The sequence below is a fragment of the Eurytemora carolleeae genome, unplaced genomic scaffold (assembly GCF_000591075.1).
Source record: "Eurytemora carolleeae unplaced genomic scaffold, Eaff_2.0 scaffold48, whole genome shotgun sequence".
NCBI classification, from domain to species: domain Eukaryota; kingdom Metazoa; phylum Arthropoda; class Copepoda; order Calanoida; family Temoridae; genus Eurytemora; species Eurytemora carolleeae.
In genome coordinates, this window is record NW_019396177.1 from 74,295 (window position 1) to 89,499 (window position 15,205).

General features: G+C 33.6%; 2 protein-coding genes across 5 annotated transcripts; both read right to left on the reverse strand.

The window, feature by feature from the left end:
• Positions 1-768: 768 nt before the first annotated feature.
• On the reverse strand, positions 769-7,456 carry LOC111697278 (serine/threonine-protein kinase VRK1). Of its 2 annotated transcripts, XM_023467212.1 has the most exons (12): positions 7,251-7,456; positions 6,724-6,985; positions 6,407-6,511; positions 5,783-5,904; positions 5,343-5,453; positions 4,956-5,049; positions 4,449-4,570; positions 3,560-3,763; positions 3,321-3,444; positions 2,864-3,177; positions 2,474-2,769; positions 769-1,183 (listed from the first exon to the last, which is right to left on the reverse strand). In XM_023467212.1, the coding sequence occupies exons 1-12, from the start codon at positions 7,424-7,426 to the stop codon at positions 1,065-1,067; spliced, it is 2,049 nt and encodes a 682-aa protein (XP_023322980.1). In that variant the 5' UTR covers positions 7,427-7,456; the 3' UTR covers positions 769-1,064. The 2 variants fall into 2 exon arrangements, with proteins under 2 accessions (XP_023322980.1, XP_023322981.1); XM_023467213.1 differs by lacking the exon at positions 769-1,183 and having other exon boundaries at positions 2,648-2,771; positions 2,865-3,177.
• Positions 7,457-7,972: 516 nt separating this feature from the next.
• LOC111697289 (uncharacterized) lies at positions 7,973-13,306 on the reverse strand. Of its 3 annotated transcripts, none has more exons than XM_023467230.1 (8): positions 13,163-13,306; positions 11,386-11,587; positions 10,857-10,963; positions 10,706-10,756; positions 9,590-9,661; positions 9,406-9,499; positions 8,961-9,303; positions 7,973-8,811 (listed from the first exon to the last, which is right to left on the reverse strand). In XM_023467230.1, exons 2-8 carry the CDS (start codon positions 11,584-11,586, stop codon positions 8,501-8,503), a joined length of 1,179 nt encoding a protein of 392 aa, XP_023322998.1. In that variant the 5' UTR covers position 11,587; positions 13,163-13,306; the 3' UTR covers positions 7,973-8,500. The 3 variants fall into 3 exon arrangements, with proteins under 3 accessions (XP_023322998.1, XP_023322996.1, XP_023322997.1); XM_023467228.1 differs by having other exon boundaries at positions 9,406-9,502; positions 13,163-13,305; XM_023467229.1 differs by lacking the exon at positions 13,163-13,306 and adding an exon at positions 12,238-12,330 and having other exon boundaries at positions 9,406-9,502.
• Positions 13,307-15,205: the final 1,899 nt, after the last annotated feature.

Genomic DNA, 15,205 nt, shown 5'->3' on the forward strand with positions numbered 1-15,205 from the left:
TCAAAATAACAAGATTAAATATTTGTGCATAAACTTTAATTTTTACAAAACCAAAAAAGGTACAATTTGAACATTTAAAATTAGTTTGTTTTGTTCATTATATCACAATAATTTTTTAATTGACGAAAAAGGCAAATATTTCCAAGATTAATTATAAATCAATCAAACTTTTAATTCCTGAATTTAAAAAAAAAAGTATTGACAAATGTCGAAAAAACAGTGGTATAGAAATATAGAATAGTGAAATTTCTGAAAAAATTGTAGTGTCTTAAAAAGCTGAATGAATGAATAATTGACAGAAAGGATGAATTATTGACAGGATGAATAAAGGGTCTGAATGACAAAAAGACAGGATAAATTAAAATTTTAAACAGAAGAATGATTGAAAAAGTTTTTGATCGATTGAATACAACAAAAATTTTTGCATTGATTTTAGAGAACTTTTTAACAATGTTTGCAGTGTGAATATATTTATACATTTACAATTTACTTTGTCAAATTTTAAGTATACACAAGGTTTATTGCTAGTTGCAAACTAACGCTGTGTGGATTGTTTAATTTTCTTCTTTTTTTAAAGAATAATATTGAATTTCTTCACTAGTCAAGGTTTAAGATAAGTTTTTTAAAAAATGTCAAAGGATGAATCGATACGGAAATTTTGAATGAACATAATTGGTTCTATTCATTTTCATCTTGAAGTTAGATAAACTAGGCGTTTAAAAATTGAATTAATCTTAAGTTTGACAAATGAGAGATCGAACCATCTACCCGCCAAGAGAGAATTAGCTCAACTCATTCCGTTCTTTCAAAAGTTTTCAGTTTAGGACCGATTACAGAAATAGTTTATGGAATAATTTTGAATCAGGGTTGAACAGGATAAGGATGAATAAACCAAGAAGAATGAATAAACCAAGAAGAATGAATAAACCAAGAAGAATGAATAACCTGGATGGATGTGGGGTGAATAAACCAGTATGCATGAATGATAAACCAAGAAGGATAAAGGATGAATAAACCAAGATGGATGAAAGATGAATGAACCAAGATGGATGAAGGATGAAGAGCTAGAACATATTTGTGAATGAATCTGAGACTTGTCGGATGATAGAGCGCATATTCCCGAGTCCAAACTTGAATCTAAATCCTGATCTTAGGTTTCTTGCAAGCTCTTGCTCAGATATATCTAAACAAGGATTATTATTATTATTATTGGCATCACTCGTAATTCGTATCAGAATCATAAGTATCATTAGTATCAATCGTTATGAATTTTTCGTTTCAATTTCATCGGTATCTTATATATTCGCAGCATTCATTTCTCAGAAACAGTTGTATAATTAATATCATTATAATAATTATTACTATTATTATTATTATTACTATTATTATTATAATAATAATTATTACTATTATTATCATTATAATAATTATTACCTTTATAATCATTATTTTAATTATTAGAACTGTTATCATTGTTATAATTATTTTCATTATCACGCTATCATTAGTATAAAAACAAATCAAATCTTATTTTGCAGGGATAGGGCGTTTCAATAGTATATTTAGTATATTAGTATCATTAGTAGTATTAGTAGTATTAGTAGCTTTAGTAGCATTAGTAGCTTTAGTAGCTTTAGTAGCATTAGTAGCTTTGTATCATTAGTAGCTTTAGTAGCATTAGTAGCTTTAGTAGCATTAGTAGCATTAGTAGCTTAGTATCATTAGTATCATTAGTATATTAGTATCATTAGTAGTATTAGTAGCATTGTAGTATTAGTAGCATTAGTCTCATTAGTATCATTAGTAGCTTTAGTCGAATTAGTAGCTTCAGTAGCATTAGTAGCATTAGTAGCTTAGTATCACAAGTATCATTAGTATCATTGGTATCTTTGGAAGCATTAGTCTCATTAGTATAATTAGTATCATTGGTAGCATTAGTCTAATTAGTATCATTAGTATTATCATTGTCATCATTATCATCATAAGTATTATCATTATCATCGTCATCATCATCATCATCATTAGTTTTATCATAGTCATAAAACGACGCAACCCTTTATGTTTGCAACATATAGAACGTTAAATTTAAACTGTCTTTCAGAAATAAATATTTAAATAAAAAAATTATCATATTTTTATTATTATTTCATCATTAGTATCATCATTATTCTTAGATTCATTATTGTTAATAATAATATCCATTCTTACTTTTGTTATCTATATTTAACGTTTTCCACAATTGGTTGTTACTTTTTAAAAATTGTTCCGTGTCGTGTTACTTTTTTTCTCTACCACTAAAAACCGAAACTTTGAAGTATTAAACTTTTTTAGTTGTCATTAATTTGCCAGAAAAAGAGATCTATGGTTGTCGGTAAACCAATATTTAAATTTTATGGAAGCTTCCCCAAAATTATTTGGTAATCTTTTAAACCCCCTCTTTGATACCTGGCGAATGAATGAAAGGTTGGGTTACCTGCACTTCTTGTTTTCCTCCTGGTCGCAGAGTCTGGATCAGCAAGGAACGGATCCAGCCTCATCAACTCCATGGGTCGGATCCGGCCTCGAGATTTATCCGGAGACAGAAAACTTGAGGTTGCGGATTCGACAATCTCTGACGGTATCGGAGAGGCCCGGAGGACAGAACGAGGAAGCAGCGAGGCTGATGAAGCATCGACCTCCGCCGGTTCAAAGTTTCGTTTCTTAAGGATACGTAGGACTTCCAACATGGCGGGCGTGTTTTCTGTGATTTCACCAATAGCGTAGTTCCCACTGAAAATAAATTTATTTTTTTCTCCTCTTATTAAATATTTTAATTCTATCTCTTATTTAATTCATTTTAATATTTCTATATGTATTTTTTTACCTTTTTTGTCTTTTCCTTGGTTTTCCTTTCTCTTCCTTGGCCTTCTCCCTTTTCTTGATCATACTTAGGATATCCAACATTGCCTGAGTAGGGTTGTTTAAGCTCTCATTGTCACGACGCGCCCAAATCTGTTCTCGTGCACGCTCCCAACTCTGTGCGCTTACACAGAGCCGATCAAAGACAGCTGAGACTCTGGATTCCGGGGGCGGAGGTCGTAGATATATATTTTCCGCCTCGGGCTCCAATAAGGGTGGCGGAGATCCTAGTTTAAACTCGAGGCGTCCGTCCTGTACTAACCCTTGGGTTTTCATCTCCTGCAAAATAATGAAAAATAAAAATTGGACAATTCTTTAATCAAGGAATGAAATATTATTTTATTCAGAATGGGGTGGAATGTTGAGAGGTTATAGATTTTTTCTGGGGGGGGGGGGGATAAAAAATTTCTGATAATTCCTACCTGGAGCACCAGGGTTCTGAGGAAGTTATAGTTTGGTTCCTGTTCAAACCTCAAGTTTCCAATATAGTTCATGAAACGGAGGAGCAGGGTTGGATATTCTCCACCATCCTGCCGGAAACAATGCCTAAACAATAAACATTACATTTTTCAAGAATATAGATAAGCGATATTCATGAACCGCGAAAATTTTGACCACTAAAACTAAGAAAATAAAACTTATTAACTGACTTGATACTAACCTGAGAAACTCCTGAGGGTTTTGAAAAGCTCTAAACTTTGCCGTTTTTGCCATTTCAGGGGTAGCGAACTCCCGATCCCAGGGTAAACTGCCACCAAACCATTCTACGAGGTTGTATACAAGAACCTCTATATCTCCCCTCCTACTGGAGCATCCGATATGAGAGTCTCGACTGGTGTACTCCAGGGTTCCTTCATGTGCCCATCTGGAAATTAAACTCTCACAGATCTTGATTATTTAAAAATATATATGAATTACTTTCAGATGAAGTCAGTATTCCAAATCTATATAATAAAACAAGACATTCGTATATATTTATGTTGCGTATAGCCGGCCAAACAGCTGGACCGATTGGGGAGAAATTTTTTGTGGACAATCAGGGATGGATATAATTTTATTTTACATTTTTTAATCACGGGCAATGCCGGGCCCTCCAGGTATCAAAGACTTCCTTGAGGTCAAAATATAAAATCAATGAAAAATGCAGGGATTGCATAAGACTCCATCATACAGACTGGAGGATCAATTATTTCTGTAACTTAAGCTTTCAAACCCAAACATTATTTTTATCAAAGTTTGGCATTTTGCTTTCCAATTTACTAATACGTAATACACTAGCTTAAGAACCCAGCGTTGTCCAGGGCACTCACAGATACTCCCGCCGTTTAACCTCGCTTGGTCGTAAATTGCAATTTTCCACTAAAAAGTGGACCCACTCGACTTAATCTTAGAAACAAAATAAGAAGATTCCCGTGGTTCTCCCGAGTTCAAATTTGACGAAAATCAGTGAGGGGGTTCATAAGTTGTAATCGGACAAAAAAACAAAACAGAGATTACATTTTTAATTATTTGGATAGAAATAATGAATAAGAATATACCGATGAACTAACCTGAGATCATGTTGATACTGTTTGTGTATTCCTCCCGCTGTAAACCTACTGGAGAGACCATAGTCCACCAGATGTACTTTGTGTTGGCCATTAACTCCAAGTCCAACCAGTAAATTCGACGCCTGAAATATAAATTTTATAGTTTTTATATTCAATTTTCTTTGATTTTTTTTTGCGATCAATTAGCAACACTTGTCTTTACTTCGAAATAATTCATAACTATTAGTGAAACCCTTAATAACGAACATCGGAAGAGTTTATCAAATGTCGTCTTGGCAATTTTTCAATGAGTTTTATACTATATTACGTAAATGTCAGTATTTGCGAAAATAAATAGCCCCGAATATGCAGGAACAGTTTTAAATAGCTCCATATAATCATTCAATTAAAAAACTAAATATCTGCAACATTCCATTTTCAGAAAGTGAAGAATACGACATTTGATGAATTCTTTCGATGTATTCGTTAAGGGTTTCACTGTACATAAAATACTTGCAGTACACCAACCTTTACATCCTTGTGTACATAACCCTGGTGATGTATGTACTTCAGAGAGTCCAGCACCTGCAGACTAATCTCACAAACTGTCTTAGCGTTAAACCTAAAAATAAGTAACATTATCTATTTTGCGGGATTTCACACATTTCAGGGGGAACTCTTTTAGGGTAATAATGAAAAATTGGTCTTTTCAATGCAAGCTTTTTAACCNCCCCCCAAATAATTCATTTCCCTAGAAGAACAAGACAGGGATAATGATGTAAGGTTATTTCTTAAAAATTAGGGAGAAAACCTATTCTTGAGGACGGGGGATGGTTTGTATAGAACAAATATGAATATGTCTATTTCAATTACATAAAAATTTATTAAGATTTGACACACAATAACTATGCTGACCTGCCACCCTCTGAGAGGTCAAGTATACGTTGTAGGTCGGATCCAAACCTTTCTATAACAAGGAACCTGTATGTCTGTCCTAACCTAACATGTGTTCCGCTTGCTATATACCTAAATAGTAAAGGACGTCAAGACAACATTTGATAAAATTAATGTCCAAGTATGCATTTAAATCAACTACATCTTTTCATTGCAACTTACTGCGAACTTTATGTTGATAATGTTATTAATACAGGTTTTTCAAGTTTTAAAGGGATAAAATATAATAAATTTTAAGTGATTTTGTGTTCAAAAAATAATTTTAGTTGATAATGTAGGAAAAAATAGTAGTTTTTGCAGCACAAACAAACAAAAAAATTTAATATTATTTTTGTTCATGTTGAGTCCTGATGAAGTTTTTGTCTCTTTAAATAGTAAAGTTTTCAATGAAAGGAACTAACCGTGGAACTCCCAGATGTTTGATATTGTTATCTCTCCTAAACTGGTCCAACTGAACCGGTTTAGTCGCCCGGATATAGAAATGTACTTCAACGAAGAGAGGACCATTACTCAAGGGTTCAATCTTAACACAAATTAAAAAGATTTAAAATTTGTTCAGAAATAAATATATTTAATTCAATGATTTTTATTTCGATCTGATTTGGTTTCATTATGGATAATTTCATGCAGGCAGACTAGTCAGAGAAATTTAAACTGTAATCTCATGTTTCGTTAAGTTACAAGTGTGAAGAAACAATTTTTTAGGAGAATTAGAAAAAAATTATTATAATGGAACAAAAAGATTAATGAAGAGAACAAATCGTTAAAGAAGGAAAAAGTTTCTTTCGTGAAAGTAAACTATAAGGCTTTTTAACCGACCTGTTTACAGTTGATGCACTAATAAAACAAGTTTCAAAATCTTTCATGAAACAAACTTTATTCTTGAGATAATTCAAGGATCGGGTTCCTTCTCTCGTAGAATATAATAAATACAACTATAAAAGATAGTCTTTTCATACTTTCGCATAAAATCAAAATTAGATAAGCCATAAGGTCACCAAGTCGCACATTGAATTTTTCCTTACCTTTATCACAAAATTTTCCTGCGAGAGTTTTCCATTTTGTTTCGAGGAAGCAAGATATAGTTCTCCAAACCCTCCAACCCCTATAGCTTTACCGAGGACCCATTCCTTACAACAAAAATAAATCAATATCATGATCAAAATTATTAGGCTACGGTTCACATCATTTAATTAATAAATTCAACTAAAATGTCAAAGTTTGAGTTAAAAAGAAATAAGATTGTATTAAATGATGACAAAAATAAATAAAATTAAATACAATTTGCGTACTATGTGTGAATATTTCATGTTTTTTTATGCTTTCTAATTAACAAGTTTACCTGCTTTTGAGAATCTGCAAGAAGCTCTCCTTTCGGCAGTGGATCTGGCAACAAAAAACCATTTGGCGAACGACGATTTACTGGCCGATCGTCCACCTCCTCTTCCAGCTGATCATGACTGACGGGTTTTATCTCTGGTTGAATTGTATTCTGAACTTCCTTAACTGGTTTTGACATTTGAACGCTTTTCGGCGAATCGTTATTCTGGACGTTTCTAATGTTAAAGCTGATTTCCCTGTCCGCTTGAATACTCTTTGCCGGTCTAAAATGCAAAATAAAATACAGACTGCGAAAAATATTTTGCATTTTGCAAAGCATCAAAACATTTGCAAGGTTCTTCTTAACTTTCTCCAACTTTATAATGTCTGAGGGTAGTCTAATTCAAGGATTATTAAACGATTTATTTCAATATTCTTCAATTAGTTACACTGGTCAACCCGCCCCCCCCCCAATGGGGTTATTTTGCTGAATCTCCCTTTCATATATTCCCCCCCCCCTCCTCCTACTGGTTTATTAAGGCCTCCTACCTACAGCTGAAGGCGTCACCGCTGTCTGAGCTGGACTCATCCGAACTCTCGTAAGAGTTTCTCCTTGTTTTCCTGGTACTCTTCTGCTCCAGTATCCGGGGTCTCTTGGAGAACTGAATATCTTCATCCACGACCTCGTATTCTCCCCGGTTTCTCTTTTTCACCAATCCGCCCATTCTTACACCTTGAATTATAAAGTTACGGTTAAATAAAGCCAAATAAAACAAAGTTTTTTTTTAGTTTTTTTTAAGTTTGAAGGAATGTAATCGTAGTTTTAAGTGAACCTCCAATCTAAGATAGCATTCCCCGCTTCACAATGGCACCCCGGAAACCTTTATCTGATCAGAAAGTAAAGTCGTTTTTCTAAATTTAAGAACGTTTTATTTTGATAAAATCCTTTTTTTCATCAGTAATGTGGCGAAACCAAAAAATTAGAATTCAAACATTGATTTTATAATTCATACTTGATCATGCAAAGCTTTTAATGGTACCGTTGTGAATCTTACATTGCCATCTTTGAATAACCGGTCACTAGAAAGTACACTTATAATCCCTATAGCTTTGATTTTAAAGCGAATATTTTGAAGCACATGATCAAATAGTTTAAATATGCAAAATAAACAGTGTTTCGGATCCATATCATTTTGATTCGGATCCGGATCCGAGTAAATCTAGCTTCTGCACAGATATAACTCCTTTTCAATATCTCGCATATAAAGCACTCTGAAACATATTGAAATTTAGTTTTAGTGGAGGGATTAATTAACTCATTAATCCGCAATTTTCATATTTACATATCACTGGTTTACACTTTACAGCGGTGTCACAGCCAACGTGTTTATATCCGTTATATCTTGGAGACAGGAGTACAGGATCCATGTTGTAATAAGAGAATTTTTGGATATAAGACGTTTGTATTGCTGTCCAAGATATAGAAGAAAAACTGACAGCACATTCATTCATAAGTTTAACACGAGAAAATGTGTTAAAATACATCGATTTGGGATAATTGCATCTGCACTGCATGGATTATTCATATACTTTGTAGTTTGTATAATACAAAATTTTAAATTCCGCTACAAGGAAAATATTAAGCTCTGCAAGTTTTGATTTGAAGGACGCACTTCCTTGGATTCTTAAGAGAAAAAACTGGATAAATATTTGCAAAAAGCAACTCGAGATTTGCACAAATAATTTTTGCAAGGATTACGAATTTAAAAATATAATTGTCAAGATTTGACATTAATCCTTCACTTGGTCTGACATACGATAGATTCTGGTTGGGCGGGTAGGGCCGGAGTCTCGATCTTCACGACATTCTTCGGCTTGTCGACGATGTTCTCGTCGCTCTTGTTGATCGTCACAACCTGAGCGTCGATTTTGGCATCGGCGACGCTCATCTCCTTTGAGATCTTGGCAAGCCTAGTCTTGTACTTGTTGACGAGGTTTTGGGCGTATGCGAGGTTATTCCTGGCGTGCAAACGGGATATCTCCATCTTCTTCAACAACTCTACAACGAACTGGTTCTCGAACGAGGCACCGAACTCGAAATCTTTAATCCCTGAAAAAAAACCGTATAAAAATCAGAACTCTTCCTGCAACCCCCTTAGAGGGATCCTTGGGAGTAATCCAAAAACTGAAACTGAACTTAACGTTAGAAATAAATACAAAAACAAATTATATTTGCGTTAATTACTTAAAATATAATACCTGAAAATATAGGATTAGGACCATAGATCCAGAGCGCTGTATTCTGTTTCTGTCTGAGCAAGGTTCCCAGATAAGACCTCGAGGATTGAACCTCGAGCTGTAGGGTGGCTATCGAGGTTTCAATATTGAACAGTGAAACCTCACACTCAGATTTCGTCTCCGAGGACTTCCCAATCTTGTACTTGAGGTTCTCCACCTGCTGCTTTAGGGTTTCCTTCTCAAGGAAGAGGTTCTTGAGCTGATCAATTCTGTCTCCGGGGTTGTCTAGATCTAGTTCAGGTTCAAGGTTTACAATCTCAACCAGGGCGTTGAGACAGGAGAATATGTTGTTCTCTTCGTCATTCTAAATTTTACAATAATTTTAAATCTTTCAATCTTTGCAACTGTCTATCCATACATGTATCTTATCCATATATTTATCTTTTCCATATATCTATCTATCTACCTGTGTTGGGGCGGCAAGCAGCTTCAATGAATTCTCCATAGAATCTGTTTTGTTCATTTCATCCAATACATTCTTAAGCTTTTTAGAGTGCCAGCTTCTAGAGTAAATCAATCAATCAATCAATCAATCAATCAATTTCGGCGTCTAGTCAAAGTTGTATGTCAAAAAATCAAAAGAATCATACCTAAGAATATTGGTTTCCTGTTGGTTCCTCTTTAAAGAGAGAAGTTCTGCTTTCTTCTTTGCTTCAATTAATCTAAAAAATGGAAATTGAAAAATTTAAACTTTTGAAGTTCTATTCATTTTTAATCAAATTATCTAAATAACGTTTTTAGATGCCTAAATCTTATCTCGGCACATGCTTAGGTTTTTTTATTCTAAAATATATATATATATTATTTATATTATGAACCCCCCCCCCCGATATTTTTTTACAAATACATGTTTCAAATTTAGTTGCACCGGATGTGATAAGATAGTACTAGATAGATAGATAAATATAAAGATAGACAGACAGATTATAATAGTGAAGATAGATAGATACTGAGAGAAAAACTGCCTTTATTACTAGTTTTTATTCTGTGTTGTTAGGCAGAAAGCCAGACGGAGGTGACTTTACACTGGCGCCTCATTAAACATTTCTTGCATATAAAAATAAGATAACGACTAAAATGCACTGTGAACACAAAATAGATAAACTATGTTGAGTACATTTTATTTCTAATATTAGATGTTATAAATATAAAAAATTGTTTTTATGATTTAAAATAATGAATACAAGCTTAAAATTGAAAATAGCTGACGAAAAAAGTTAACATGTGTGAGTTACAGATTTTAAAATAGAAGCTGATTTTTGTGGGGGACACTTCACCCATACCCCACACCCTACACCCCCCTCCTGTGTACACTGTACACAACTTGAGTTGCGACGCAAAACAAAAGAATAGTTGTCAAACAGGAATGTGTTGTAGAAAGACTTAAAACAATGAAAGATAGTTTACTGTCACTAGATATTTATCAGAATTCGATATAAATGTCAGAATAATCAAGTTACAGGATTTTTAAAATATTATTATTATTATTATTAAAGGACAACCCGTCGTTCTATAAATAATAGTTCACAAAATTAAGTCAGGCATTAAATTTAAAGATCTTTTTGATGTCAAGAAAAGCTTCTTTCGACGTTTAATGATTTATTGAAAATTGAAACCACTTCAAACCTCTAAAAATCGATAAAAATCCCTCAAGACCTTATATTTAAATGAAATCCTTAAAAGAAAATTTACAAAAATGCGCCGACCTGTTCTGAAACGCGTTTCTCTCCTCTTCTGATACCAAACACTTCTTTAGCCTAGAAAGAAAAATGAAAATAATAAAAACTGTTAGGTTTAAAAACTCAATTAGTATTTGGAAGAATCTTAAAATAAAATGAACTAATAATTTGAACGAACCTTGTGTCTTCTAGTGGAGGAAGGGGTTTCATGAGTTTTTCTTGAGATTTTAACGCTTCGCGCATCTGTAGTTGTGCTTCCATCTCGTAAACCTTGTATTCTAACTCCTGAAGGTGAAAAAGATTTTTAAGAAATAGAAGAAGATTTTAAACAATATGATGTTAGAAGATTTTAAACACGAAGAATATAAAATAATATTTACAACGTAAGACAAAAAGTGTCAAAAAGGCCAGTTTTTAAAAAAGTTATTAGTGTAAATTAGTTCGATGATTCAAATTGTCTAAACTTAAAGAATAATTTTACTAGCAAAATCGTTATATTACTATATGGTTGAAAGTTGGAATATACATAATCTATATAATTATTCGCTCATAAATTATATATTCATATGCCGAACGCTAAACCCGATCGGCTGAAATTTTTGAGGGAACCCATGGTTATCTCGGTTCGATTTAAAAAAAAATAATTTTCAATTTTTTTATTTCACGAGCAACGCCGTACTGCACTTCAATTAGTTACTAATTGTTACCTGTACTTTAGCGATATGTTTGTCTAGTTCAATGAGAAGCGAATGTGATGAGTTAAGATGTCTAATTTTGGGAGCTCTAGGGTTCAGAATACTCCCATGGAGCCGCCTCAAGGATCCATACTGGAGCTCAATTTTTAGAAAACTGGAGCCAGAGGATCTTGATCTTGGTAGACGTGATAGCTTGGAGGCAACTCCAGACATCCTAATAAATAAAATTTAAGAAATTTTCCATTTATTGAAGCTATTTTCCCATATCTCTCGCAACTCCTATGCATGGTTAATAAATTCTAGCTTGGGAACCTAGCGTAGCAAAGATTACTCAAAATTAATACCGCCGTTTACCCGCACTTGGTCGATTTTAGAGGGAAATTAAATTTTTGCCATTGAAGTCCTTCCACTTAATAAGACTCTTACAGGACATACAAACAGAAAAACAGAGATTACAACATTTTATATATATAATAGCTTGGGCACCCAGCGCTGCCCAGGTTGATAAAAGTTACTCCCGTTGTATACCCGCACTTGAATGATTTTACTGTCAAACTAAATTTTCGCTGTTGAAGTCGACCCACTCAAATAGAATCTAAAAACTAAACTAAATTCCCGTAGGTTTCCCGAGTTCCCCAATCAAATAAGGCAAGTCAGTCCAAGGGTTCCTGAGTTATGATCGAACAAACAGAAAGACAGACAGACAAAGATTACAACTAGATGTAATGGATATTGGAAATATAAATAGATATCCTTCCTTTAAAAAAAAAATGAGACAATTTAGGGGCCATTATACCCTTAAAGTGACTGGGTAAATTGAGGCTATCCAACCCATTTACACGTAAAAAAGAATACAAATATTACTAAAATGGCTCCGAGTCCTTTCATAGTGAAAATCCGGTAAACTAAACCGGCTTTAGTTCAGTCAGCTGTAAGCTAGGGCGGGAAGGGTCTTACATGCATTCCATAGGGGGGGGGGGTGTTACTGAAGGGAGGGAGGTAATAGGAGTAGCTAGAGAGGTTTGCAGATTTTGAGAAAGGACTAAGATTCACATTTCATATTCATAATTCGTTCACACCCGACACACATACACACTCAGGAAACTGCTAGGTAATCAAAGGAGATACAGTAGAAACAGGCGCGTTTACAGGGGGAGGGGGCACTGCTCATCTTGCCCCCCTGGGAGTTACAGGGGGGGCCCTAAAAGTAACACCTGACAATGCCAAAGGTTTGTCTAATTGAATAAAATGCCCTGAATTAATACAAATCATTGAAATGTTTGTGCAGCAAATTCTAGAAAATTGAAGTATGAATTGATAAATGTGAAGATGGAGTAAATTGAAGTATGAATTAGTCCAAAAATCGAATGTATAGGACGGACCCAAAAAGGGTTAGCGTTTTTATTGTCAAACAAGGGCAGAGGGACTACAGAAAGACTTGTTATGGATTCTCGGCAATTACGTGAATTACGTCCAGTAGATGAATTACAAACATCTAATTTAGACTGCAATATGGACTTAATACACAAAGGGAATATGACTAAGCCTTACAGACACTAAGAAATACATAAAAAGACACTAGAAGAAAACATTTTTTTGCGCTTCGCGCACACATTTAACAAGTTATACTCATGCCAGTCAGTACAGTATTGGAAGTTAATTCTTATTTAACATTCTAACGAGCCATTGCATATAATAAGAAATGGGGTATTATTTCCTAAAGAACGATTTTATTTAATTGATTATAATTTAATTCACAGCTGCACTGCCTTCTTCAAAAATGTTCTACCTGGTTGAATTTAAATTTACTGCGAGTGTGTTCTTACTCTCTGAAAGATTAATACAGACTACCCTTCCTTAAGCTCAACATAAACTAACAATCCTTCTCAGCAAGCCTGGTCTGTTGAGCGTAGACCGTCTGTGGCCTGTGCGTGAATAAAAGTACCATGCCTTTTTAGCTGCAGCTTCTGCCGTGCCGGTACATGTCTCTGTACCGGTACGTCGTGTGATACCGGCACGCCCGTCCATTCTGCAATTTGGCGCCTCTTTGGACCGGACCGACCAGACCGACATTTATATAACTGAACGTATAAGAAACCCTGGTCTAGAAAAATTAACTAAAATACGACCTGAACATAGTACGCTAGACTAGCTAGACTGCATTAAAAAATCGATTTTTTGGTAAACTCTAATTGTTATTTGTTACTCAGTTTAAGTTGAAATTGAGTAAAAGTATCAATTCCACTTATAATGGTAATTTCATGACATGGAAGGAGAATGGCGCAAGATGGAGGACTTTTGGAGATCACGTTTCTAAATGGGATCGAATATTATGTCCCCAAGATTTTAGGGGGGAGGCGGGGGAATTACCCCCAGGATTCGAGGGGGGGGGAATTACTCAACCCCATGAACCCCTCATATACGCCTCTTGAAAAAAATGTGTAATTTTTTCATTTAACATTTTAAGATATTTCAACAGTTCCTCCAAAAAAACACGAAAACGAAAAAAAATCTTCACTTGTCGTTAAATAATTTGCTTCAGGGGGGCGGATACAGAAAGGGGCGGCAGGACCATCGCACCCCCCTGACAGATTCAGAATAGCTTCTCATAGCACTTATACATGGGAAAGAAAACCTAGTGCTGAACATGAAAGTAAAAAAAATGTCCATAATTTTTCTCGTGGATTTATAGATCGGATCTACAAATGCATGTACGGGCTCAATCGGCTCAACTGGTTAAACAATTTAGTTTATTGTTTAATGTACATATAATTGTTACCTCATTTTCTGAACATATTTTGCAAGTTGTGAAATCTTGAAAGGTCAAAGGAAATGTTGTTGAATTATAAAATACATTGCGTGAAACAGTTTCGATCCATGGCTTGCAAAATTTTGCGAATTTAGCATGCAATACGCAGAATTCTATACAAAATTGTCATGCTTTTCTTTCTGAACAATTATTCGACATTAAAATATCAATTATAATTAAAGATAAACACTGCCTTTTGCCATTCTGCTCCATTTGCACTGTTTTTGTCTCTGCCTATTTTTAATTTGTATGATGTTATTGTTATAATTCTCTTAACCTTTTCTTTTATTAATTCTTTTAACCTCTTCTTTTATTAATTCTCTTAACCTTTTCTTTTATTAATTCTCTTAACCTTTTCTTTTATTAATTCTTTTAACCTTTTCTTTTATTAATTCTTTTAACCTTTTCTTTTATTAATTCTTCTAACCTTTTCTTTTATTAATTCTTCTAACCTTTTCTTTTATTAATTCTTCTAACCTTTTCTTTTATTAATTCTTTTAACCTCTTCTTTTATTAATTCTCTTAACCTTTTCTTTTATTAATTATTCTAACCTTTTCTTTTAATAATTCTTCTAACCTTTTCTTTTATCAATTCTTCTAATCTTTTCTTTTATCAATTCTTCTAATCTTTTCTTTTATCAATTCTTCTAATCTTTTCTTTTATCAATTCTTCTAACCTTTTCTTTTATCAATTCTTCTATTCTTTTCTGTTATCAATTCTTCTAACCTTTTCTTTTATCAATTCTTCTAACTCTTTATTTTATCAATTCTTCTACCTATTCCTTTATCAATTATTCTAACCTCTTTATTTATCAATTCTTTTAAACCTTTTTTTATCAATTTTTAAAATAAATTTTTTTTTATCAATTTGTCATTTGTTGCATAGCAACAAATACAAAGAAGCTCCTCTGATGGGGCTTTAGAGGGTTTTCGTGTACTGTAAAGCAAGTTTGACGTTTATATAAAGGAAAAAGAAACATAAATATTTATTTGCATTTTTAGTCAACTGCGCAAACATATTTT